This window comes from Salmo trutta, chromosome 25, assembly GCF_901001165.1.
Source record: "Salmo trutta chromosome 25, fSalTru1.1, whole genome shotgun sequence".
Classification (NCBI taxonomy): domain Eukaryota; kingdom Metazoa; phylum Chordata; class Actinopteri; order Salmoniformes; family Salmonidae; genus Salmo; species Salmo trutta.
The window spans coordinates 28,593,700-28,619,533 of NC_042981.1; the positions used below are offsets into that span (position 1 = coordinate 28,593,700).

At 44.9% G+C, this 25,834-nt stretch overlaps 1 protein-coding gene across 1 annotated transcript in view; it reads left to right on the top strand.

Moving 5' to 3' along the window:
- Positions 1-22,436, top strand: part of LOC115162341 (apoptosis-resistant E3 ubiquitin protein ligase 1-like) — a 32,980-nt gene extending 10,544 nt beyond the window's left edge. The window contains exons 5-22 of the mRNA XM_029713547.1: positions 10,157-10,228; positions 10,594-10,820; positions 11,137-11,374; positions 12,042-12,211; positions 12,331-12,511; positions 12,699-12,952; positions 13,069-13,146; positions 13,263-13,404; positions 16,444-16,565; positions 16,695-16,770; positions 16,876-16,985; positions 17,093-17,272; positions 18,581-18,706; positions 18,930-19,059; positions 19,166-19,224; positions 19,334-19,423; positions 19,558-19,733; positions 21,529-22,436. Coding sequence (XP_029569407.1) covers positions 10,157-10,228; positions 10,594-10,820; positions 11,137-11,374; positions 12,042-12,211; positions 12,331-12,511; positions 12,699-12,952; positions 13,069-13,146; positions 13,263-13,404; positions 16,444-16,565; positions 16,695-16,770; positions 16,876-16,985; positions 17,093-17,272; positions 18,581-18,706; positions 18,930-19,059; positions 19,166-19,224; positions 19,334-19,423; positions 19,558-19,733; positions 21,529-21,631 — 2,534 coding nt within the window. The 3' untranslated portion in view covers positions 21,632-22,436. The remainder of the gene's footprint in view (positions 1-10,156; positions 10,229-10,593; positions 10,821-11,136; positions 11,375-12,041; positions 12,212-12,330; positions 12,512-12,698; positions 12,953-13,068; positions 13,147-13,262; positions 13,405-16,443; positions 16,566-16,694; positions 16,771-16,875; positions 16,986-17,092; positions 17,273-18,580; positions 18,707-18,929; positions 19,060-19,165; positions 19,225-19,333; positions 19,424-19,557; positions 19,734-21,528) is intronic.
- The last annotated feature ends 3,398 nt before the right edge of the window (positions 22,437-25,834 follow it).

Sequence of the window (25,834 nt, forward strand, 5' to 3'; positions counted from 1 at the left end):
TTTACTGTTTCTCCATAGATGGATGACTAGCATTCTCCCTATCCAGTAAATTCATTTGTCCCTCCAATTCTACTATTTTTTTCTCTGTTTTGCCTACTTCTGGCAGCCTGAAAGGAGATGATACAGCCTCTCAAATAATAAAAAAATAAAAATATTATTTCACCTTTATTTAACCAGGTAAGCTAGTTGAGAACAAGTTCTCATTTACAACTGCGACCTGGCAAAGATAAAGCAAAGCAGTGCGACACAAACAACAACAACAGAGTTACACATGGAATAAACAAACATACAGTCAATAACACAATAGAGAAAAAAAGTAGATATACAGTGTGTGCAAATGAGGTAAGATAAGGGAGGTAAGGAAATAAATAGGCCATAGTGGCTAATTAATTACAATTTAGCAATTAAACACTGGAGTGATAGATGTGCAGAAGATGACTGTGCAAGTAGAGATGCTGGGGCCTTCAGTGTCTTCAGTGTTTTCCACAACAATGCTGGGGAAGTGTCTGTGTTGTCGTTGGTGTCAAAGAAAAATGTAATTTGGTCTTTAAGATGTTCACAGAATGTTGGTTCTGTGAGGGGCTGAGGATTCAACCTCCAGACCCTCTCGTTTGTTACGATGTCACTCAATCTCAGGGAGAAGGTGAGTGGACTGTGGTCAGAGATTATAATGTCATGATACCTCACATTACAGGTATAAGGGAGTAATTTCGCATTAACCCAAAAAGTAGTCAATTCGGGTATAAACATTGTGAATTTGAGAGTAAAAGGAGTATTCCCTACCCGTAGGGTTAGAGATCCTCCAAATATCAATTAAGTTAGAATTTTTTTATGTAGGTATTCAAGAATTCGCTTGAATAGGAGGTAGGGGTTCGCCGGGTAGAGGATCTATCCAAATATTGGTCTAGTACACAGTTGAGGTCCCCTCCAATGACCAGGTTAGTATGGGAGATATCTGGAATCAGGGCAAGGACTCTTTTGAAAAATGTGGGGTTATCAATGTTTGGCCCATAGATATTCAGTAGAGTTACAGAAGTGCAATGGATCTCTCCTATTACGATCACATAACGACCCTCTTTATCCGCAATAGTGGTTTTATGTAGAAAGGGAATTCCTTTCTGTATCAGAATCGCTGTGCCTCTCGTTTTGGCGGAGAAGTTAGAATGATACACTTGACCCACCCACCTACATTTAAGTCTGCTGTGAGAATTGTTTTTCAGATTGGTTTCTTGTAAAAATATATCAGACGAGAGTGCTTTCAAGTGGGCTAGGACCTTGCCTCTCTTAATTGGTTCATTTAAACCCTTGACAATCCAGGAAGTAAATGTAAGCCCCGCCCTCCTCTCGTTTGTAGTTCTTATGGTGGCCTGCATAACATGTAACTCAATAAAAAGGTAAGAAAGTGCACCAAGCCATCACGATCAGCATATGTAGCACCTACATATGAGCAGTATCCAACCGACCCCTCCCCCCGGCAAGCACCCTTACTCTCCACCCTGTCCCCCAACATTTACCCTCCCCCTCAACCCACCTTTAATAGGCATACACAAATAGGAGAGAAAAAAATATAAAAATACAAATAAACACACTGTCTGGCCGATGCCAAAAATGCACGCCCCGACTTCGAACAAGAGGTTAAACTAAAATCCCAACTATACTTTCACCTCTCACTATCCTAGAACTTCTACTAACATATGAACTGAGGAGGCTCCCGCAAATAAAGTGTTAATTTAGCATCTAATAAACCAAAACAGAATTTACATATTGCCACCAAGTACTAAGTCATGTTTTGCAGAGGGGTCAAATACTTACTTCCCTCATTAAAATGCAAATCAATTTATAACATTTTTGACATGCGTTTTTCTTGATATTTTTGTTGTTATTCTGTCTTTCACTGTTCAAATAAACCTACCATTAAAATTATAGACTGATCCTTTCTTTATCAGTGGGCAAACGTACAAAATCAGCAGGGGATCAAATACTTTTTTCCCTCACTGTATACACAAACACCACAGAAGGCTGGTGGGAACCTAATGGGGAGAGCGGCCCGCTGTAATGACAGAAGCAGAACAGCAGAGCGGCTGCTGTAATGACAGAAGCAGAGCGGCAGAGCAGCCCGCTGTAATGACAGAAGCAGAACAGCAGAGCGGCTGCTGTAATGACAGAAGCAGAACGGCAGAGCAGCCCGCTGTAATGACAGAAGCAGAACAGCAGAGCGACCCGCTGTAATGACAGAAGCAGAGCGGCAGAGCGGCCCGCCGTAATGACAGAAGCAGAGCGGCAGAGTGGCCCGCCGTAATGACAGAAGCAGAACGGCAGAGCGGCCGCCGTAATGACAGAAGCAGAGCGGCCCGCCGTAATGACAGAAGCAGAACGGCAGAGCGGCTGCCGTAATGACAGAAGCAGAACGGCAGAGCGGCCGCAGTAATGACAGAAGCAGAACGGCAGAGTGGCCGCCGTAATGACAGAAGCAGAGTGGCCCGCCGTAATGACAGAAGCAGAACGGCAGAGCGGCCGCCGTAATGACAGAAGCAGAACGGCAGAGCGGCCCGCTGTAATGACAGAAGCTGAACGGCAGAGCGGCCCGCCTTAATGACAGAAGCAGAACAGCAGAGCGGCCCGCCGTAATGACAGAAGCAGAACGGCAGAGCGGCCCGCCGTAATGACAGAAGCAGAACGGCAGAGCGGCCCGCTGTAATGACAGAAGCTGAACGGCAGAGCGGCCCGCCTTAATGACAGAAGCAGAACAGCAGAGCGGCCCGCCGTAATGACAGAAGCAGAACGGCAGAGCGGCCCGCCGTAATGACAGAAGCAGAGCGGCCCGCTGTAATGACAGAAGCAGAACGGCAGAGCGGCCCCCCGTAATGACAGAAGCAGAACGGCAGTGCGGCCGCTGTAATGACAGAAGCAGAACGGCAGAGCGGCCCGCTGTAATGACAGAAGCAGAACGGCAGAGCGGCCCCCCGTAATGACAGAAGCAGAGCGGCCCGCCGTAATGACAGAAGCAGAGCGGCCCGCCGTAATGACAGAAGCAGAACGGCAGAGCGGCCCGCCGTAATGACAGAAGCAGAGCGGCCGCTGTAATGACAGAAGCAGTGCGGCAGAGCGGCCCGCCGTAATGACAGAAGCAGAACGGCAGAGCGGCCCGCCGTAATGACAGAAGCAGAACGGCAGAGCGGCCCGCCGTAATGACAGAAGCAGAGCGGCAGAGCGGCCCGCCGTAATGACAGAAGCAGAACGGCAGAGCGGCCCGCCGTAATGACAGAAGCAGAACGGCAGAGCGGCCGCCGTAATGACAGAAGCAGAGCGGCCCGCCGTAATGACAGAAGCAGAACGGCACAAGACACCAACATGATATCCAGGTGTCTAATGCCACCCCATCTGCCCCGACCCAACCATCACCACCAATAAATGGTATGATACTAAGAATAATGTAGGAATCATGTTATAATTGAGAAATAACGAAACAAAACAAAAATGGGGGAATATAAGTATATCCATCCGAAAGTGTCAATGATCAAACCTGACAAGCCACTCAAACAGGCATCCTCTAAACTTCAATGACAGGTCAGTCTTCCAGCCGGAATGAAAGTGAAATGAAAGCTCTAACCGCCCTCCATTGGCCGGCTCAGCGTCTTACATGTCCGGGAGCGACAAAAAAACGGCAGCCCTTGTCGGCAGCCCTTGCTGAGACTGTTTAATAAGGTTTCATCCACTATGACAGTATGGATTTGAGTCCATGAGCACAACACACCCTAACACACAATGACAAGGCACTCTAACCCGTACGGGGGATTGGTGCATATTCCCGGTTAAACTTCTCTGCATCCAAAACCGAGGAGAGATCTTCTCACCAGAAGGAGGGGTAATTCTGAGTCTGGCAGGGAAGAGCAAGGCTGGGCGAAGATGGAGTTTGTGGAGTTTGGTCATGACATCTCTGTGGCCAGCTTGATGCTTCGCCACATCGGGCGTGTAATCATCATAGACACGGAAGGGATGTCCTTTATGTAACAGGTTACCCCTTATTCGAGCCTCACGCAGGATAAGATTCTATGTCTTGAAACTGTGACAACAGGTGATTACTGGGTGAGGACGTTGGCCCGGTCCAGGCACTGGGACAAGAGATGATTACTGGGTGAGGATGTTGGCCCGGTCCAGGCACGGGGACAAGAGATGATTACTGGGTGAGGACGTTGGCCCGGTCCAGGCACGGGGACAAGAGATGATTACTGGGTGAGGACGTTGGCCCGGTCCAGGCACGGGGACAAGAGATGATTACTGGGTGAGGATATTGGCCCGGTCCAGGCACGGGGACAAGAGATGATTACTGGGCGAGGACGTTGTTCCGGTCCAGGCACGGGGACAAGAGATGATTACTGGGTGAGGACGTTGGCCCGGTCCAGGCACGGGGACAAGAGATGATTACTGGGTGAGGACGTTGGCCCGGTCCAGGCACGGGGACAACAGGCGAAGAGGTTGGTGGGGCGAGAGCCAGCCTCCACCCCCTCTGACAGACCAACAACGTGAATGTTATGACGTCTGGATCGGCCCTCTAGATCGACCACTTTCACAGAAAGCCTCTGTACACTGTCCTGCAAGGACGTGCATAGCTTCTCTAACTTGTCGATCCTATCAGCATTGAATTCAGAAGCCTCAAGGTCCACAATACTCTGGCCCTGCGAAGCAACCGATCGAATGGTGCTCTCGATTTTGGTGTCCAGTTCAGAAATAGTAGCCTTAAAATCCTCAGCTATAGCAACACGTAGTTTTCCTAGAGCCCGGGCAAGCTCTGTAAGTGTCACGTTGTTACCTGTGCATTCCGCCATGTCTGTCTTGTTGTTTGGTGGGGAGGAGGGCTCCGATGAGGATTTATTGTCCTTTAGTCGCCTATTACTCGGCATGTTCACATAAAAAGTTACAATATTGTATTAGAAAGAGACTTATGTTGTTAAAAAGTGCTGTAAAGTAGGTTAAGTTAGATTGTTTCGCGAAACAGTTGCAGGAGCCTCTCTCACACACAGCCGTTCACTCCAACATGCTAGCTCCGCCTCCCTTACTACATGATTCCATATGTGTTATTTCATAGTTTTGATGTCTTCACTATTATTCTACAATGTAAAAATAAAGAAAAACCCTTGAATGAGTAGGTTTGTCCAAACGTTTGACTGGCATTGTATATATATGTTTTGGTCATTTAGCAGGCACTCTCATCCAGAGCGACTTACAGGAGCAATTAGGGTTCAGTGCCTTGGTCAAGGGATCAGGGATTCGAACCAGTGACCTTTCGGTTACTGGCCCAACGCTCTTAACCACTAAGCTACCTACCGGTTAAAACTGGTGATGGATGGTGAATATGAATATGTGTAGGAGGGTGGGAGAGAATGGGTGTGTAGATGCATAGGGTATATGTTGGGCGGGAATGGATGAGTAAGTTGATGGGTGTAAGTGTGTCAGAGAGGTAGGGAGGGAGGTTGGGACAAGCTTAGCTTGGGTGGGCAGGGATGGGAGGTTGGGACAAGCTTAGCTTGGGTGGGCAGGGATGGGAGGTTGGGACAAGCTTAGCTTGGGTGGGCAGGGATGGGAGGTTGGGACAAGCTTGGCTTGGGTGGGCAAGGATGGGAGGTTGGGACAAGCTTGGCTTGGTTGGGCAGGGATGGGAGGTTGGGACAAGCTTGGCTTGGGTGGACAAGGATGGGAGGTTGGGACAAGCTTGGCTTGGGTGGATAAGGATGGGAGGTTGGGACAAGCTTGGCTTGGGTGGACAAGGATGGGAGGTTGGGACAAGCTTGGCTTGGGTGGATAAGGATGGGAGGTTGGGACAAGCTTGGCTTGGGTGGACAAGGATGGGAGGTTGGGACAAGCTTGGCTTGGGTGGATAAGGATGGGAGGTTGGGACAAGCTTGGCTTGGGTGGACAAGGATGGGAGGTTGGGACAAGCTTGGCTTGGGTGGATAAGGATGGGAGGTTGGGACAAGCTTGGCTTGGGTGGACAAGGATGGGAGGTTGGGACAAGCTTGGCTTGGGTGGATAAGGATGGGAGGTTGGGACAAGCTTGGCTTGGGTGGACAAGGATGGGAGGTTGGGACAAGCTTGGCTTGGGTGGATAAGGATGGGAGGTTGGGACAAGCTTGGCTTGGGGGTAGAAAGCAGGGAGGTGGAGAGGGATGGGTTTGGCTTGGGAGAGAGAGAAGTATTTAACTATACTACAACGTCATTTGATTTACTTTTGTGACTTTCAAACCTGCTGTAAAATGAGTAAGAGTTCTGGATCGATTAGGAGAGGATGTTGAATTTGTCATTACAGCTAAGATTCAATGGTGGTTATTGGTGAGAGTGGAGAGGGGATCTTTCTGGGGGGATTGGGATGGGGTGAATGGGAAGGCATTAGACACTTCTCTTAAGTGTGTGTGTCAGGCCTCCACTCATCTATGTACAATGACATAATCCTCAGACTGTTGGTACACTAGGAGAGGGGTTGGAGCGTTAAAGGCATAGCACCTCAAAGTATGTTTTCTGTTAAATGTCTGTTCAGCTTGCATGCTCACACGCTCTGTAGATGTAATGTATACAATAACAATGTATTCATACTATGACTCCCATTTCATGAAATGCCCACTGCCCTTATACGACTGCTAAAATGTTTTATCTGGTTAACTTTGATTGTATACAAGATCAACAAAATCCAACTTATTACATTTACTCCTGAGGTGCTGACCTGTTGCACCCTCTACAACCACTGTGATTATTATTATTTGACCCTGCTGGTCATATTTGAACGTCTTGGCCATGTTCTGTTATAATCTCCACCCGGCACAGCCAGAAGAGGACTGGCCACCCCTCATAGCCTGGTTCCTCTCTAGGCGTAAAACGAACAATGACTCAATAATCCATGCCTTCTGGGAATGCTATAAAGCCCAAAAGTTATTGGAGGAGTTAGAAAATTGGCTGTCAGAATATTACAATGTAAATTTACTTTTAATCTGTCTGTCTGCGTATTTCAAGACATGGCATATGAGGGTGCAGTGAGATACCCGATGGGTTGGACGATACTTTTCTCATCAATCATCTTGAGAAAACGTATACTTAACTGGAAATAAATCTTTAACACAATGGAAAGGTCAAATGCTTTGTTATCTAAATGTGCGTAGGCGTCGGAGAGATACAAAATGGTGCGGTTTGAAGTCATGTGGCAGAGAGTAATACGAGTGCTGAAGATGGGGGTGTGAGCAGGTGGGTCTGGGCGGGGGTGATGTTGTGGATGTTTGTGTGCGTCTGCTTGTTGTTGTTTGTACATGGATGTTTTGGATTTAATAAATCATAATTATAAATCAAATCTTTCACCCCCCCCAAAAAAGTGCAACCACATAATGTTAAGAAGGTAGCCTAGGCCTATGTTGTTACATTACAATTCTCCAATGTACCATTTCCTATCCTAATTTACATACTGTAGTACACACACCGATTCTCATTGGCCTATACACTTTCAATTAGCAAATAGCTATGCTTCCTGTGATAGGCTATTCTTGGCATCAGAGAAGATACCTAACTCCTATTCCTGGAAAATCTTGATTTGCCTTTGTTATGTGGTGCATCGGTGAATAAACACAGTGTCCACATTGGGGCTGTTCCCAACTAAAACAAACTTGGTCAACCGAGAGTCGTCTGTTCTTTCGACCAATCGATTGAAATGTTTAAATGTGGGCCTCCCGAGTGGCGCAGCGGTTTAACAGACCCGGGTCACGATCCCAGGCTGTGGCACAGCTGGCCGTGACCGGGAGACACACAATTAGTCCAGCGTCGTCTGGGTTAGGGGAGGGTTTAGCTGGTCGGGATGTCCTTGTCCTATTGCACTCTAGTGACTCCTTGTGGCGGGCCGGGCACATGCATGCTGAATTCGGTCACCTGTTGGAAGGTGTTTCCTCCGACACATTGGTGCAGCTGGCTTCCGGGTTAAGCAAGCAGTGTGTCAAGAAGCAGTGCAGCTTGGCAAGGTTGTGTTTCAGAGGACGGATGGCTCTCGACCTTCACCTCTCCTGAGTTTGTACGGGAGTTGCAGTGATGGGACAAGATTGTAACTACCAATTGGATATTTTATTTTTTACCTTTATTTAACTAGGCAAGTCAGTTAAGAACAAATTCTTATTTACAATGACGGCCTAGGACAAGTGGGTTAACTGCCTTCTTCAGGGGCAGAATGACAGATTTTTACCTTGTCAGCTCGGGGATTCAATCTTGCAACCTTTCGGTTACTAGTCCAATGCTCTAACCACTAGGCTACCTGCCGCCCCACACGAAATTGAGGAGAAAAAAAGGGGTAAAAAGTACAAAATATTTTCATATGTAAATGTGTATTTTTCCATATATATATATATATATATATATATATATATATATATATATATATATATATATATATATATATATATATATATATATATGACACACCCTATATTTGAATAAAATCAACTATATGTAAGCTACTGAGCTTGTCTGATGCGTTAAGCACTGCAATTAAAAATGAAGATGCACAAATTACTAAAGAGGGAGCCAGAGATCAACATAGCCTAACCAGAAGAAAACCTGTTCCCGACCCACCCCCTCCCGCTGCTGCTGGCCTTCACAGATTCTGCCATTACTCTCCTGAAGTTGCTGGTAATAGGCTACACCAGCGGTCAGCAACCTTTTCAATTTGGAGTGCCAAGTTATCGTACCGTTTCTCCTGATCTGCGTGCAAGTTATGATTTTCATAAGCACATTTTCATGGAACATTTCATTTCATTTATAATGTCTTCATATCTCAATCAATGTTATGTGGTTAATCAAAATTCTATCTAAATTAAAATGATACAAATCTAAAAGTAAATTCTATTGCCATTGACAATATTTAAAAATAGCCTACATAAAGCCAACAAATTAAAAGGATTGCAGACTGCAAATAGAAAATATCCTGATTAGAAATCATATTTGCTATGCATGGCCTTTCTGCAATGAACTTGAAACATTGTATGAACCATTAACTTGGTCTGGCCTGAAGCTCATGCTAGCAAACTTGCAACATTGTATAAAATATTCTGGGCCCTCGAGTTTCCCACGCTGGTGAGCTCAGACAGACACACAACTTTTGTCATTCTCAATGGATGTAAAAACAGACTTAATTTACTTGCGGTTTAAGGTGAAGACAAAATTATTTTGAGAAGCTCCACAGTGGTGGTGAGTTAAGACAATTCAAAATGCTATCAAAATCCCCAAACGGGAACATTTATAGGCCTACATTTGTGCCCAGGCCAGGTAGCCTAGGCCTACTTCTATGTGGAATCAGGTGCGTACTCAAGATTGACAGGAGCGCTCCAAACAAAAGACAATGAATAAATTGACAACTCGTAAATAGAATTAAATAAACCACAACTTTTTTTCTCACAAGTGTAGCTTAGGTTGTGTGCTCTGCAAACAACGTGTCCACTCCTACAATGACGGTTAGACTGTAATAGTGCTATATTGAGTGCATTAACAAAAATGACCGTAACCAAACAAACATTGTAATTAGTAGTACTGGTGATATTGGTGTGCCACCCACACAGCCTCCGCAATGTATTAGTCCACTCATACAGGCGTGTATCAGACAGGCGCGTATCAGACAGGCGCGTATCAGACAGGCGCGTATCAGACAGGCGCGTATCAGACAGGCGCGTATCAGACAGGCGCGTATCAGACAGGCGCGTATCAGACAGGCGAGTATCAGACAGGTGTCTCGTGTCATACATTCTTAAGCCACTGCTCGACTAAAAAAATCTCTGTCGACCAACAGCCTATCGACCAAACAATCGTGCAGTGGACTTAATGGGGTCAGCCCTAGTCCACATACTGCAGTACTTGGCTAGTGCAGGACAACATGGACCTAATAGGTTTCCTGATGAATGTCCTGGATGCAGAGTCCAACCAGGGTGTGTTCTACGTTTTAAAGCTTTGTTATCTACAGATGAATCAGAAAACAAAAGTGAAATACAAGTCAATCCTCCAAGTTGATCTGTAAGTATGCCTCTCAGAATGAATGGTGTACACTAGAGCACGTCAGCTTTATATGAAATGTCTGTTGAAAGCTCCTTCTGTGCTGTGAAAGTCAAGTGAAGTATGCTGTCTGTCTTTGTTTCTCTTTCAGCGGGAGCTCTTATATTTGGCTGTACTGTGGCACTTTGCTTTCTGATAAGGGACCTCATGTTTTACGTGATTGGTGAGTGAGTTCTACTGGCCGTAGCTGTTTTGAAGTAGGGGATGGGCGCCTGTCAGCCAGGCCTGGAGTCTAAACTAACTTGTAGTTAAGAATTATTAGGAAGAACTTTGAACTTGTTGAAATACTAGTACATATTTGAACTTGTGATACTGTTTGTGTCCCAAGACATTCAGGCTTTACCCATACAATTACGGCTTATCTGCAGCTCATTAAATCAAAAAGACCTGGAGGGCATTCTTTGAAGTAATATTTCCAGTATTGCATTGCAAATGGTCTCTCTACTAATGAGATCTGTATGAGCCATCCTCAGTGTGCTGTGCATTTAATCACATTTAGCTCTCTGACACAATGTCTCCCCCTGTCAGGTGGAATTACTGTTTCCATCATAGCGTTTGTCTTTACCATCAAGTTCCTATGTGAGCTCGCTGCGCGGGTGGTTAGCTTCCTGCAGAATGATGACCCTGGGAGGAGGGGCGACCGCAGCATCTACGACTATGTACGGGGGAACTACCTGGACCCGCGCTCCTGCAATGTGTCATGGGATTGGAAGGACCCACAGGAAGTGGGCCAAACTATGAGCTTCCGTGTTCAGGTAAGATCCTTACCTACCTAATGGCTTGAAATCTGAAGTCTACAGTTTAGTTTCTGTTTGAAACTGTATGATTAAAGCACAACAACCTACATCAAGTATTGAAGAGTGTGGAGGAAGGATACATTTGGATATAGTTTTTTGGGTTTCTGCAGATTTGAAATCAGTGATTCTGTTATTTGGCTTGTTTGTTGGGTTTCTATTGGGATCATAAAGCACACAATGAATAGACTGTTGGCAGGATGGTGTTCTGGCACAAGTTGTGGTGCTAGACTTCCTGCCATGGTTTCTCATGGTTTTCTCTGACTCTCTACCCCAGCTCTTCTATAAGAACGGCCAGCCCTTCCCTGCCCACCGGCCCGTGGGGTTAAGGGTCAACATCACCCACATAGAGCTGGCCCTAGACATCCCTGTCACCCAGGAGGTTCTGCAGGAGCCAGAGTCCAACGTGGTCAAAGTGACCTTCACTGTCCGAAAGGCCGGACGCTATGAGGTGGCCGTCAAACTGGGAGGACTCAACGTGGCCTACAGCCCCTACTACAAGATATTCCAGCCAGGTAAGGTCATGACCTTTTGGGCTGTGTAAGTAACCCATTTCAGGACTGTGCTATATTTGTAAGATTTAATAAAAAGCATGGATGACATGGTGACGTTTAAGTAATTGATATTGATAATCATGTGCTTTTGCTCATAAAGAACATAACTTTGAAGTTGCCTAGTAGGAATGAATGAATGAATGGCCACCCAGACCAGAAATGTTGATACCCCTTATTATAATGCCAATGTTACTTCCAACGTTCTTTCCATTGCTTGTCCTCATAGCACGATAATAAGGCTGTTAATAGTATTCTTCATCACAATCGTGTTTGTAGTTTGGCTTTGTTTACTAAATATAGCATGATGTGATGTTGATCATGACGTCAAGTTTATTTAAGACAAAATCAATATTTTTCGGAACATTTTATTTTCATCTGGTTGTTTATTACAATGTTTGGAATGATTTCATTTGTCATCATGCTCTACAGCTTAGATCAATCAGGCTTGGTACGTGTTGAAATGCTCCCTTAACATGGAAGCAACTTGAACCTTTGTGTAAATGAAAGAGAGTTGTTTTTCTCTGTCTCAGGGACATTGCATGTATTGTACTGGTAAACACTACATACTTTCATTTGAAATGTTCCTTCAATGCTCATCTGTTCCCCTTATTCTCTGTGTTCATTTCAGGGACAGTGGTCCCATCTAAAACGAAGATAGCCTACCACTTCTCCACGCTGGTCTTAGTATATGGCCAGCAGCATACCCTGCAGATTGAGCCCCGGGACGAGTATGGCAACCCCACCAGTAACTCCACCTCACTCATAGACGAGGTTAACTACAGTGTCCACGTCCACTCGGTAAGACACTTGAGACCCAATATAACAATCCTCATATAACAGCCTGAAGTCAATTGTTTCCGGATTTTAGACTGTGAAAGTGGAAAATGGGAATCCATTTTGTGTCTGCCTCCTATCAGTTGGGCACAGTGGATGACGACAGCCTGGAGGAGTACTACAGTAAGTCAGTGACGTCCAACAAGCAGCTGTGCCAGGTACTGCTGAAGCTCACCCTTAGGAAGAAGGGCTGTTTCCGGGCACGCATCTCCTATAACGACCTGCCCATCAGCAACGGGGAGTTTGACATCATCGTTCTCAGTGGTGAGTAAGGGTCCTATTTGAAGGTACGATTACACAGGCCGACGTGAAGGAAGTATTTCAGCAAGTCAGCCTATCATACTCAAAATTAGATAATGTACAGTGTATATGAAGACTTTTGTTCTTGGTGTAGTAAAATCTCTTACATCGCTCCTGTGTTTCAACTGCTACTCTTCCACCTCCCCCACAGAGAATGAGAAGAACTGTGTGGAGAAGAACGTGTCAACTCCAGGGATCAGCATCTACTTTGAGGCGTACCTCTACGGCACAGGGAACTACAGTAACTACAGTAACTCTTCGTGGCAGCTCCCAGCCTCGGCTCTGATGGCCCCTCAGAGTCGGCCCTCCATGGGGGACGAGGAGGACGAGCATGACTCCCCTGTAGAAGACCAGCCAGAGAAGGTTAAGAAACCCAAAAAGGTCTACTGCTACATATCCCCAAAGGTGGGTGAAGAGAAGATAGAAAGGGAAGGCTATTGTTCTAGAAATAGGACATGCTCTACAGTTGGGTGTGTTGCAGACTTGTCATTGACTGGGAAATGTACTTTTCTGCTACACAGCAACTGTCCGTGAAGGAGTTTTACCTGAAAATTATTCCATGGCGCCTTTTTACCTTTCGAGTGTGTCCAGGGACAAAGGTAGGACAAGCAGAACTGCTCTGAAACACTGTATGATGTCCACATAATGCTTTCTGACCTTTTATCAGTCGATTTAATGAGCTGGTGTGTTCACCCTCCTCTTCTGTCCCTCCCAGTTCACATACTACGGCCCTGACCCCGTTCACAAGTACCTGACTCTAGTGGTGGATGATGGGATCCAGCCGCCAGTGGAGCTGAGCTGTAAAGACAGAAACATCATGGCTGCCACCTTCATCCGTTTCCTGCACAAGAATATCGGTTGGTTTCCTTTAGGACTATCCCCAACCCCAAAAAATCTTGGTCGACCGAGAGTCGTCTGTTCTTTCAACCAATTGATTGGTCAACATTTTAAAACTTGCATTTACATATATAGACACATGCTATGTATTTTAATCAAATCAACTATATTCACTGAGCTTGTCCGATGCTTTAAGCTCACTGTTTGATGAAATAATTAAGACACCCTAATGACTAGAGGGAGTCCAACCGCACTTGATTTGATTGTGTTTAAGAAAGTGTCACTGTGTGACTAGCACCCTTTCTCTCTCTCCTCCCCACTACAGCGACCACCACACAATATCAACAGTGTTAATGCCACTGTCCGTGTTGCTAAAGCTGCAACATAATTAGAGCCATTTTCATTCTCTATTCCCTCAACTCTTGCTCTCTTTACATGACACATGTATGCATCGCATGCACGTGACCAATAGGGCCTGACTTACAGTACAGTGCATTCGGAAAGTATTCAGACCCCTTGACTTTTTCCACATTTTGTTACGTTACAGCCTTATTCTAAAATGTATTAAATTACTCTACACACAATACCCCGTATTGACAAATCAAAAACAGGTTTTTAGAAATAAAAAAGACTGAAATATTACATTTGCATAAGTATTCAGACCCTTTGTTGAAGCACCTTCGGCAGCGATTACAGCCTCAAGTCTTCTTGGGTATGATGCTACAAGCTTAGTACACCTGTATTTGGGGAGTTTCTCCCATTCTTCTCTGCAGATCCTCTCAAGCTCTGTCAGGTTGGATGGGGAGTGTTGCTGCACAGCTATTTTCAGGTCTCTCCAGAGATGTTTGATCGGATTTAAGTCTGAGCTTTGGCTGGGTTACTCAAGGACATTCAGAGACTTGTCCCGAAACCACTTCTGCATTGTCTTGGCTGTGTGCTTAGGATCGTTGTCCTGTTGGAAGGTGAACCTTCCCCAGTCTGAGGTCCTGAGCGCTCTGGAGCAGGTTTTCATCAAGGATCTCTCTGTACTTTGCTCCGTTCATCTTTTCCTCGATCCTGACTAGTCTCCCAGTCCTTGCGACTGACAAACATCTCCACAGCATGATGCTGCCACCACCATGCTTCACCGCAGGGATGGTGCCAGGTTTCCTCCAGACGTGACGCTTGGCATTCAGGCCAAGGAGTTGAATCTTGTTTGTCATGGTCTGAGAGTCCTTTAGGTGCCTTTTGGCAAACTAAGCGGAATGTCATGTGCCATATACAGAGGAGTGGCTTCCGTCTGGCCACTCTACCATAAATGCATTATTGGTGGAGTGCTGCAGAGATGGTTGTCGTTCTGGAAAGTTATCCCATCGCCACAGAAAAATTCTGGAGCGCTGTCAGACTGACCATCAGGTTCTTGGTCACCTCCCTGACCAAGGCCCTTCTCCCCTGATTGCTCAATTTGGCCTGGTGGCCAGCTCTAGGAATAGTCTTGGTGGTTCTAAACTTCTTCCATTTAAGAATGATGGAGGCCACTGTGTTCTTGGGGACCTTCAATGCTCCAGAATTGTTTTTGGTACCCTTCCCCAGATCTGTGCCTCGACACAATCCTGTCTCGGGGCTCTTTCCAAATCATGTCCAATCAATTGAATTTACCACAGGTGGACTCCAATCAAGTTGTAGAAACATCTCAAGGATGATCAATGAAAACAGGATGCACCTGAGCTCAATTTTGAGTCTCATAGCAAAGGGTCTAAATTCTTATGTAAATAAGGTATTTCTGTTTTTTTAATTTTTTATACAATTGCAAAACTGTCTAAAAGCCTGTTTTAGCTTTGTCATTATGAGGTTATTGTCTGTAGATCGATGAAGATTTTATTTATTTTATCAATTTTAGAATAAAGCTGTAATGTAACAAAATGTGGAAAAAGTTGCGGGTTCTAAATACTTTCCAAATGTACTGTATCATAATCACATCAATAAATTGGTGATGAACTCCGAACACTGTAACAGACAAATGGATGCGGAGGACGTGACAAATAAACTCAAAACGGGGGAATGTTTACTGGTTGCTCAGGAGGTAAAGGGGAAGTCAGATGTGTGGAATAGATTTGGTGGTATAAGGCTAAGCCTACTAATTATAATGACATTACTTATTATTATATTGACAATCAATAATAATAGTAATAACAATAAGAAGGGTTATTATAAATATTATTTTTCTGACAATTTGGAACAGTGTAAACAACACAAAATAAATTATAAATAATACCAGAGAGCCTGTTCTAATGGGAAAAAAAGTCCAAAGCCTTTATTACAGCATAGCAAAGATTAAAAACGTCTGAATTTGTGAAATTGTTTATCCAACATGTTGTGGTTGCATGAGACTTGGTGATCACAGAATCAGCAGGCTATTAAACAAACACTCAAACTGGCAACAGAAGCAGGTTCTGTCTTATTTCTGTACATACATATGGGTGATTTATATAGCCAGGCACATTTAACAGTTAGGCTATTGATTATAGACTTAATTAAGTTGGTTTCCTTTCTTCTCACTTTTCTTAGGCAATTTTCTCATCTCCTAACTCCGCTGCTGCCTCAACCGCATTGTTCTCAACACCAATATGCTGGTTAACTTTGCTGGTCTAGGAAAAGGTGCCAATTCAACAGCGCACTGATGTTTCAGAACTGCGACCGCTATCCAACACGGGAGAAAGCGCATTTGTTATAAATAATATAATTGTTATTAGTGTTGTGCCATTGTTCTTACATAATATAACCATATACAATTTCAATAGCACATGTCATCGAGGGATGGACTATGCCATCCCTACGGCCTCCATAATGGATTAGTCCGCTCAGACAGGTGCCAATCAGACAGGTGTCTACACCATTAACGTTTGTGTTTATTTTTTGCTACTGCTCAACTAAAGAAAGGCTGTTGGTTGACCAAGATATCAACCAAACAATCGACCAGTTGACTAAATGGGGTCAGCCCTACTTTCCTTCCTCTTCCAATTCAGTGTCCATGGGGAAGTACATGGATAAGCTCTGTATGTTTTTTATGCCGTTGACAGGAGGCTCGGAGACGTTCCAGGACAAGGTGAGCTTCTTCCAGAGGGAGCTCAGACACATCCACTCCAAGAGACCTCGCACCAAGACCTGCCTGAAGATCACACGCCACTGCATCCTGGACTCGGTGAGTGAACCCACCGTGCAACTACTCTCCGAGCCGCAGTGAGATTAAGAACTGCTACAACAGACTCATATGATGACAATGAGTGGAAATTGAAAATTACAATGTTTTAAAATCTCTCTCTCTCCCCAGTCTCTGAAATCCACCCGGAACTTCTCCGTGTCGGACTGGAGTAAGAACTTTGAGGTGGTGTTCCAGGATGAGGAAGGTAAGATCAACACTCAACATACAACGGATGACAGTACAGTCAGCTGGTGTTGTTTGTGGTAAGGGCTGTTGAATGACTACGTATGTGTGTTGTGTTGGCCCCTAGCTCTGGACTGGGGAGGGCCGCGAAGGGAGTGGTTTGAGCTCGTCTGTAAGACCCTGTTTGACACCACCAATCAGCTGTTCACTCGCTTCAGTGACGACAACCAGGGCCTGGTAAGACCTCCCTTCTCACCAGCACAACTAACACAATACGGCTAGGGTCAATATTCACTGACTTTGCCAATATGATAGTGAGGTAATGTGTCTGCCTGTCTTCCCAGGTCCACCCCAACGCAGAGCGGCCGGCCCACCTGCGTCTGAAGATGTATGAGTTTGCCGGCCGCGTGGTGGGGAAGTGCCTGTACGAGTCAGCCCTGGGCGGGGCCTACAAGCAGATGGTCCGCGCTCGCTTCACCCGCTCCTTCCTAGCCCAGATCATTGGACTCAGGATGAACTACAAGGTACGCCATCCACCCCAGTCCCACAGCCGCTCAGAGGAACTGGAGTTAGACCTCACTCCCAATGTTTACCTCTATGCTTCGGCTAGTTGGTATTAGGGCTGGGCGATATGACGATATATATCGTGTGACGATAGAAAAGCGTCTAGCGTTTCATATTGTGCTCTATTGTTTATTTCGTTGTCGCAAATCACACTCTTTACGGCAATATTTTTCGCCAATTGGACGACGCTTTGTGTTCTTCCACACGTGCCGTGTGAAATGACATTTGCAACACAAACAAACATGGAGGAGAGTGAACGTGACATAGAGCACGGAGACACGGAGCTCGTACCTAAAAGAGGGGCTACTTCGGTCGCATGGACGTGGTTTGGATATGAAAAGTCTGACACGGACCAGAAAACCGTCCACTGCAAAATATGCAGCAGGCCGGTCCCAACAACAGGCTCAAACACCACTAACCTATTTTACCACCTACGCAAGAACCATCTGAAACAGTACGGAGAGAGTCTACAAATGAGACCCAAAGTCGAGTGCTCAAAACAAACCCCCGACTCAGACGTTGCAAGAAGCTTTTGCCCGCGGCACACCATATGGCAAAGAATCACGAAGATGGAAGGAGATAACAGCTGCCGTGACAACTTACATCTGCAAAGACATGGTCCCAATTTACACGGTGGAGAAACGGGGGTTTGGTGTGTTGGTGCTGACACTTGACCCAAGGTACCAAATTGGTATGTGACACGTATTAATGACAAAATAACATGCAAGCCCCCAAAAATATATACATTTTAGGCCTATATTTATTTTGTTTGCAACTATAGTTGAAGTGTTTTCTATTTACCTTTTTAGATTTTATACATTCATATTTTATATTTTGTTTCATGCTTAATTGAAAATGTGCACAGGTTCTAAATAAAATAAATAATCAAATATGAGTAAGTACCTTTTTATTTGTTGAGTATAATTCAAAATGTAATAAGAAATAGGCCTTTACATGTGGTAATTTTATATAAACTAGTTATAAATTGAATTGACAGAAAATGACCTATATCGGGATATGAGATTTTGGCCATATCGCCCAGCCCTAGTTGGTATCAAACTGTAAGTGTTGCATTGTTCACCAGGCCATGAAAGGAGATGTGTTTGTTTCATAGCGTACCAGTTGTATGTTGTGGTGTTTATAGAACATGTTAAGATCTGAACCTGCCGCTCTAAGTGGATAAGTCATCCTTATTGTTTCGCCGAGATAGAGTGACGTGTTTATTTCAATTCCATTTCCCTGTGTTTTTATTTCATTTTCCACGGCAGTACTTTGAGACGGATGATCAGGAGTTCTACAAAATGAAAGTCTGTGTCATCCTAAACAATGATGTCAGTGAAATGGACCTGGTGTTTGCCGAAGAGAAGTACAGCAAGTCAGGACAGCTGGAGAAGGTGATGAGGCAATCATTCTATTTGACATGACTTCCCTTATCCACCAAGTCATCTCACAGAAAAAAAGAAAGCAATAACTAAACAGAAGGAACCCATATGATTTCCTTGGCAGACTGCTTAGGACTCCTAAATAGAAGTGGAGTGTGTAAAAGTAGAGGTAGTGTGTAAGGTTCGGTATGTGTTGTCAGTCATTGTCCTAAGCTCTGTTACTCTGTCACTGCAGGTGGTGGAGCTGATATCTGGAGGAGCTCAGATTGCTGTCAACAATGAGAACAAGATGCATTATCTGAACCTGCTGGCCCAGTACAGGCTTGCCAGTCAGGTGCGAGACGAGGTGGAGCACTTTCTCAAAGGTAAGGATACAAACGTAGATATAGTATGGCGTCTTCACATTCACCTGTGCGTCTAATCTGGAATCTCTGTAAGGGGATAGGCAACAAACTGTTTTGTGAATTGCAGGTTTGAATGAACTTGTTCCAGAGAACCTTTTGGCCATATTTGATGAGAATGAGCTGGAGGTATGCTGCATAAAATCACATTCACACGTTCCAAGCGTACATCCCTTGTCATACATTCTAAATGTCACTCTTATGGCCCTGTAATATCTAAATGTCTGTTTGTCCCCAGCTGTTGTTGTGTGGTACGGGGGACATTGATGTCCAGGACTTCAAGGCCCATGCTGTGGTCGTAGGAGGGTCTTGGCACTTCAGAGAGAAGGTGGGTGACATCGCCAGGTCTGACCCATAGTACACGGTGAAAGATACTGCTTTGCTACAGCATTGATGGAGATGTGTTAAATGTGCTCGTGTTGAGCACCATGCTGACTGTGTTCTGGTGTTGTGTTGTCCTAGGTGATGAAGTGGTTCTGGGCCGTGGTGTCCAGCTTCACCCAGGAGGAGTTGGCTCGCTTGCTGCAGTTCACCACCGGCTCCTCCCAGCTGCCCCCCGGGGGCTTCAGCACCCTCTGCCCCTCCTTCCAGATCATCGCTGCTCCCACACACAGCACCCTGCCCACCGCACACACCTGGTGAGTGGACGGGCATGCACGCACCCACAAACACACACACTCAGACAGACATTTACCGTATATGCACATTCACACTCACATTCCTACTTGGTTCATATACACTGCTCAAAAAAATAAAGGGAACACTTAAACAACACAATGTAACTCCAAGTCAATCACACTTCTGTGAAATCAAACTGTCCACTTAGGAAGCAACACTGATTGACAATACATTTCACATGCTGTTGTGCAAATGGAATAGACAACAGGTGGAAATTATAGGCAATTAGCAAGACACCCCCAATAAAGGAGGGGTTCTGTGGTGACCACAGACCACTTCTCAGTTCCTATGCTTCCTGGCTGATGTTTCGGTCACTTTTGAATGCTGGCGGTGCTTTCACTCTTGTGGTAGCCTGAGACGGAGTCTACAACCCACACAAGTGGCTCAGGTAGTGCAGCTCATCCAGGATGGCACATCAATGCGAGCTGTGGCAAGAAGGTTTGCTGTGTCTGTCAGCGTAGTGTCCAGAGCATGGAGGCGATACCAGGAGACAGGCCAGTACATCAGGAGACGTGGAGGAGGCCGTAGGAGGGCAACAACCCAGCAGCAGGACCGCTACCTCCGCCTTTGTGCAAGGAGGAGCAGGAGGAGCACTGCCAGAGCCCTGCAAAATGACCTCCAGCAGGCCACAAATGTGCATGTGTCTGCTCAAACAGTCAGAAACAGACTCCATGAGGGTGGTATGAGGGCCCGACGTCCACAGGTGGGGGTTGTGCTTACAGCCCAACACCGTGCAGGACGTTTGGCATTTGCCAGAGAACACCAAGATTGGCAAATTCGCCACTGGCGCCCTGTGCTCTTCACAGATGAAAGCAGGTTCACACTGAGCACATGTGACAGACGTGACAGAGTCTGGAGATGCCGTGGAGAACGTTCTGCTGCCTGCAACATCCTCCAGCATGACCGGTTTGGCGGTGGGTCAGTCATGGTGTGGGGTGGCATTTCTTTGGGGGGCCGCACAGCCCTCCATGTGCTCGCCAGAGGTAGCCTGACTGCCATTAGGTACCGAGATGAGATCCTCAGACCCCTTGTGAGACCATATGCTGGTGCGGTTGGCCCTGGGTTCCTCCTAATGCAAGACAATGCTAGACCTCATGTGGCTGGAGTGTGTCAGCAGTTCCTGCAAGAGGAAGGCATTGATGCTATGGACTGGCCCGCCCGTTCCCCAGACCTGAATCCAATTGAGCACATCTGGGACATCATGTCTCGCTCCATCCACCAACGCCACGTTGCACCACAGACTGTCCAGGAGTTGGCGGATGCTTTAGTCCAGGTCTGGGAGGAGATCCCTCAGGAGACCATCCGCCACCTCATCAGGAGCATGCTCAGGCATTGTAGGGAGGTCATACAGGCACGTGGAGGCCACACACACTACTGAGCCTAATTTTGACTTGTTTTAAGGACATTACATCAAAGTTGGATCAGCCTGTAGTGTGGTTTTCCACTTTAAGTTTGAGTGTGACTCCAAATCCAGACCTCCGTGGGTTGATAAATTGGATTTCCATTGATTATTTTTGTGTGATTTTGTTGTCAGCACATTCAACTATGTAAAGAAAAAAGTATTTAATAAGATTATTTCATTCATTCAGATCTAGGATGTGTTATTTTAGTGTTCCCTTTATTTTTTTGAGCAGTATACATGTACTATGTAGTTGGTTTGAGTTCTTTACTTGAATAATGCACAGACACACTACACATCTTGTAGAAGAAACACATACGCAACTGTCAATTGACTGTGGGTTCTTTTCCCTCTAGTTTTAACCAGCTGTGCCTCCCCACCTATGACTCCTATGAGGAGCTGCACAAGATGCTGAAGCTCGCCATCAGTGAGGGCAGTGAGGGCTTCGGCATGCTCTGATTGGCCTTATCCCTGGTGCTCACCCCCAGACTCTGTTCACACTGTAGTCCTGCTCATACAGCAGGGGGGGGGTACTGACAACACCTGCGCCAACCAGGCCTCTGGTATACCCCTGTTACCCTCTCCATCAGCTTTGGACAATGGACAACTCTCCTCGACTCACACAGACTACCCATGATCCTCTTTCAGTGGTAGAGGGCATTACAGGAAGCCCACAGAATGTCCCAGAAAGCTCTGGGAAGTCCTCATATGTCTACTGGCACTATGTATATGCTGTACAACGCTTGCTTTTCTAATGAAGAAAGATGAACTGGTGTCAACAAGGCTTGGTAGTTTTCTTCTAGATGCAAGAGTTACTTAGTTTTATATGTTTGAGACAGAACGTAGCACTAGTTTATGAGCCTCGTGAGCTTGATGTTATTTTGCTTTTTGTAATTTTTGTTTTGGGAAAAAAACGAGGAACATTTAAATGCAAATGCAGCCTATACAAAGTTTGGAGAAGCTGCGCAGTCCATAGCACTTTGGCCTTAACTGATCAGGGAAGGATATACACTATATACATATATATATATGACTCTTTTACTTCAATATGTGTACATACATGTAAATAGGTTTTCATGTTATGGCAACAGTTCAGATCTTTTCTTTTTTTTTTTTTCAAAGAGAAGGGACAAGAGGTACTTGATATTTATATATTTGAGGTCACACTTTTTTGTTGTTGGGAGTTTCATATTTTACAGTTGAAGCCCAGCTGATTCATTTATGTTTTGCTATTAAAGGGATACTTCAGGGTTGTGGCAATGAGGACCTTCCCCAGAGTCAGATGAACTTGTGGATAAAATGTTTATGTCTCTGTGTCCAGTATGAAGGAAGTTAGAGGTAGTTTCACGATCCATTGCTAACTAGCGTTAGCGCAATGACTGGAAGTCTATAGGTGTGGCTCGTGAAACTACCTCTAACTTCCTTCAAGTAAATAAAGTGTTAGGGCCTCATTGCCAAAATCCCAAAGTATCCCTTTAACGTTTCATATCAGCAATTGACTTCACTGTACAAAGACATGGGGTTTCAAAGGAACAAACAAAGTACTTGCCCATGTCACTGTCTGTTTTATGGACTGACTTAGGGATTTGTGTTGTTTTCACCCATACTGTTGATGGCTTTTTGTTGACGAGGTTATTCGTCTTGATCCGTAACAGTTTTTGTTTTTTTTAACCTGCCTTATTCAAACCCTTTGCCTCTGACTTTATCTGGAGAAGTGTATAGTTAAACGAAGCCTAGACTAGTAAAAGTATAACAACAGAGATATTACTATAACGTGACTTTCTGTTGACTTTGCCGGGGAGATTTGAGATGTGAATATCAATTGGATGTTAACCTTGAGTTCCAGTCTCTTCAAATGTTATCTTGATATCTGTCATTTATTGTGCTCTTGACTGGGTTTACCTCTGGATCTCCAATTTCATCTATGCATCCACTCGCTGTATGTGTGTCTGTGTCCGTCCGAGTGCTTGTGTGATTTTAGCTGCCTCCCTTCTGACTGTACTACCCATAGACTGCTGTCTTTGACCTGAGCAAGGATACTGAGACAGGATACACAAGGTGAATATTTCTTACCTGTGTTTTCAGTGTATTATTGACTTATTTCTACATATTTACACAGTTTTCCAATGCTCATGTACGTATAATACTGTTAAGTCAAACCACGAGTCTACGGGAAGGTGTGAAATATTGGTTTATGTTCTGAACTGCGTGTATTCATCTTCTATGGTCGTTTAATCTCTGCAGCGAACATTTTGTACATTTGACAATATGCAGTGTATTACAGTGGGCAGCTAACCACATGTACAGGCTATTTAGGAAAGCATCATGTAGAATGCAGCATATAGCACAGTAGCCTAAAGCAGACAGACACACACATTTTTAAGCAATACTATTGTATTCTTTGAAGTGTTAAAAGATCATATTCACTTGAATCATTAGCCTCACAACGCACCACAAATGCAAACCCCCATGGCAGGTTAAGTTGTTGTTGTTCAACCCTCTTCACATGTTATCAATGTGAATCAACCACTAAGAGATTTACCACTTAAACGTCACCTCACTCTTGTTGAACAGGATACACACTTCTCACAGTCTAACAGAATAATTCAACATTATTGGGATCTTCTTTAGGGGGCTGTTTGTGTTATTGGTGCTATCCTTATGGAGGCACAAGTCAAACTGTTGACAGAAGTAGAAATGCATTGTACTATAGGAGACAAGATCTGAAATATTCTTATACAAACCATGTGCATTTACAGAAGTGTAAATAGTTGAATACAGTTTAGATAAGGACATGATATGAAGATGTGTAAAGAAACGGCTGTTGTGATTTAAAGTTAGTTTCTATAGTGTTTTACATTCATAAGCAGGTCCTGCTTTCAGTGTTCAAGGTTCCAGTTCGACTGATTTGGAAAGCTCAGTGGTTATTGGGGTTTGGTATTGGATTTTTATCTATGTAAATATTGTTAATTAGTTGCTTATGGCTTGGAGGGGAGATTTTTTTAGTGTAAAATAAAATGGCCAAACTGTTGGTCATCACTGATGAATGTCAGAGTTCCTGCTCTGCAGTTCCTTTTTGTTTAATGCGATTAAAAAGTTATTATTACACTGTGTCAATTTGTCTATGTTTTAAGGAGGCTGAGATTTGCTGGTCACTGTTTCGGGCATCTCAAGCTAGCCACCAGCAGTCTCATACTGTGGGTACCTCTCATGGGCGCAGGCCTCCTGGAAGACCACCTTAAACCTGCGTGGACAACATGTGCAGAAACACTGGTCTCAGAACAGGGGACCTTCCAGCTCTCATGAATAACGCAGAGCTATGGCATGACATCATCCTGCACATTGTGCCGCCATAAGCAAGTAAGCAAGCGTTTACTCCATTATTGTACAGCTACATATCAATCAAGTATGCTCCTATTCAAATAATATTCACCTTCATTGCAAATACCATAGATAAAAAATGAGGGGGGAAATGATGCTGAGACAGGAAAATCAGATTTGTAATTCAGTGATCAAAGTATTGTTAACGTTGCAAATGAAGTCCGGGACCTGGATGTGTCTGACCAGTCCAACATGGCCACCTGACTACTGACTCCAGACTTCTAGGAGAACCCTGAGCCTGACCCTCTCTCTGATGGGGAGTGTGACCAATGCTGTCAGAATGATCATGTAGAGCCAGGCTAAGTCCAGACCCCAGCTCTCTGACTGATGAGTGTGGGGGAAACTACACTAAGTGGACAAAACATTAGGAGCACCTTCCTAATATTGAGTTCCATTCCCTTTTACCCTCAGAACAGCCTCAATTTGTCAGGGCTTGGACTCTACAAGATGTCGAGAGTGTTCCACAGGGATGCTGGCCCATGTTGACTCCAATGCTTCCCACACCTGCGTCAAGTTGAATGGATGTCCTTTGGGTGGTGGACCAGTCATGATGTAAACAGTTGAGTGTGAAAAACCCAGCAAGCAGCGTTACAGTTCTTGACACACCTACTACCATACCCCGCTCAAAGACACTTAAATATTTTGTCTTGCCCATTCACCCTCTGTATTGCACACAGTCCATGTCTCACCTGGATTTACCTGGTCAGTCTATGTCAGGGATGGGCAACTGGCTCTACTTTTGTATGCCTGCGGACCAATTTCACCCAAAAAATTATATAGATATATTTGTATTTATTTTAGGAACTCAGTTGGAACTTCCTGTTGAGAGCCAGAATAATAGAATACATATTGTGCAATTTTGAAATTTGGTTGTGCATCAGCAGTCACTCAATTAGCCCATGTCAGCCCTTTTTTTTTTTAGATAGATGGCCCCTAGACTAATTCATCTATCTAAACTTGTAATAAGTATGGTTGAATTACCGACCGGGCTATGGATGTTGTTATGCAGACCCACGAGCCTCTGCGGCCCCTCTTTAGTTCCGTTTTTTGTGGCCCCAAATCAAAGTTGCCCATCCCTGGTCTATGTCATGGAAAGAGCAAAGTTTTGTACACTTTGTGTACATGACAGTGATAATTGCAGCAGCATGGCTAGTGACTATAGCATGTGCCCTTTCACTGCAACACAGACGCACCAGCCTTTCTTGCCACAGCACAAAACTAAAGATGATTCCCATAGACAGACAAGGTCTTGTCTACAGGCACTAAAATGGGAAGGCCTCG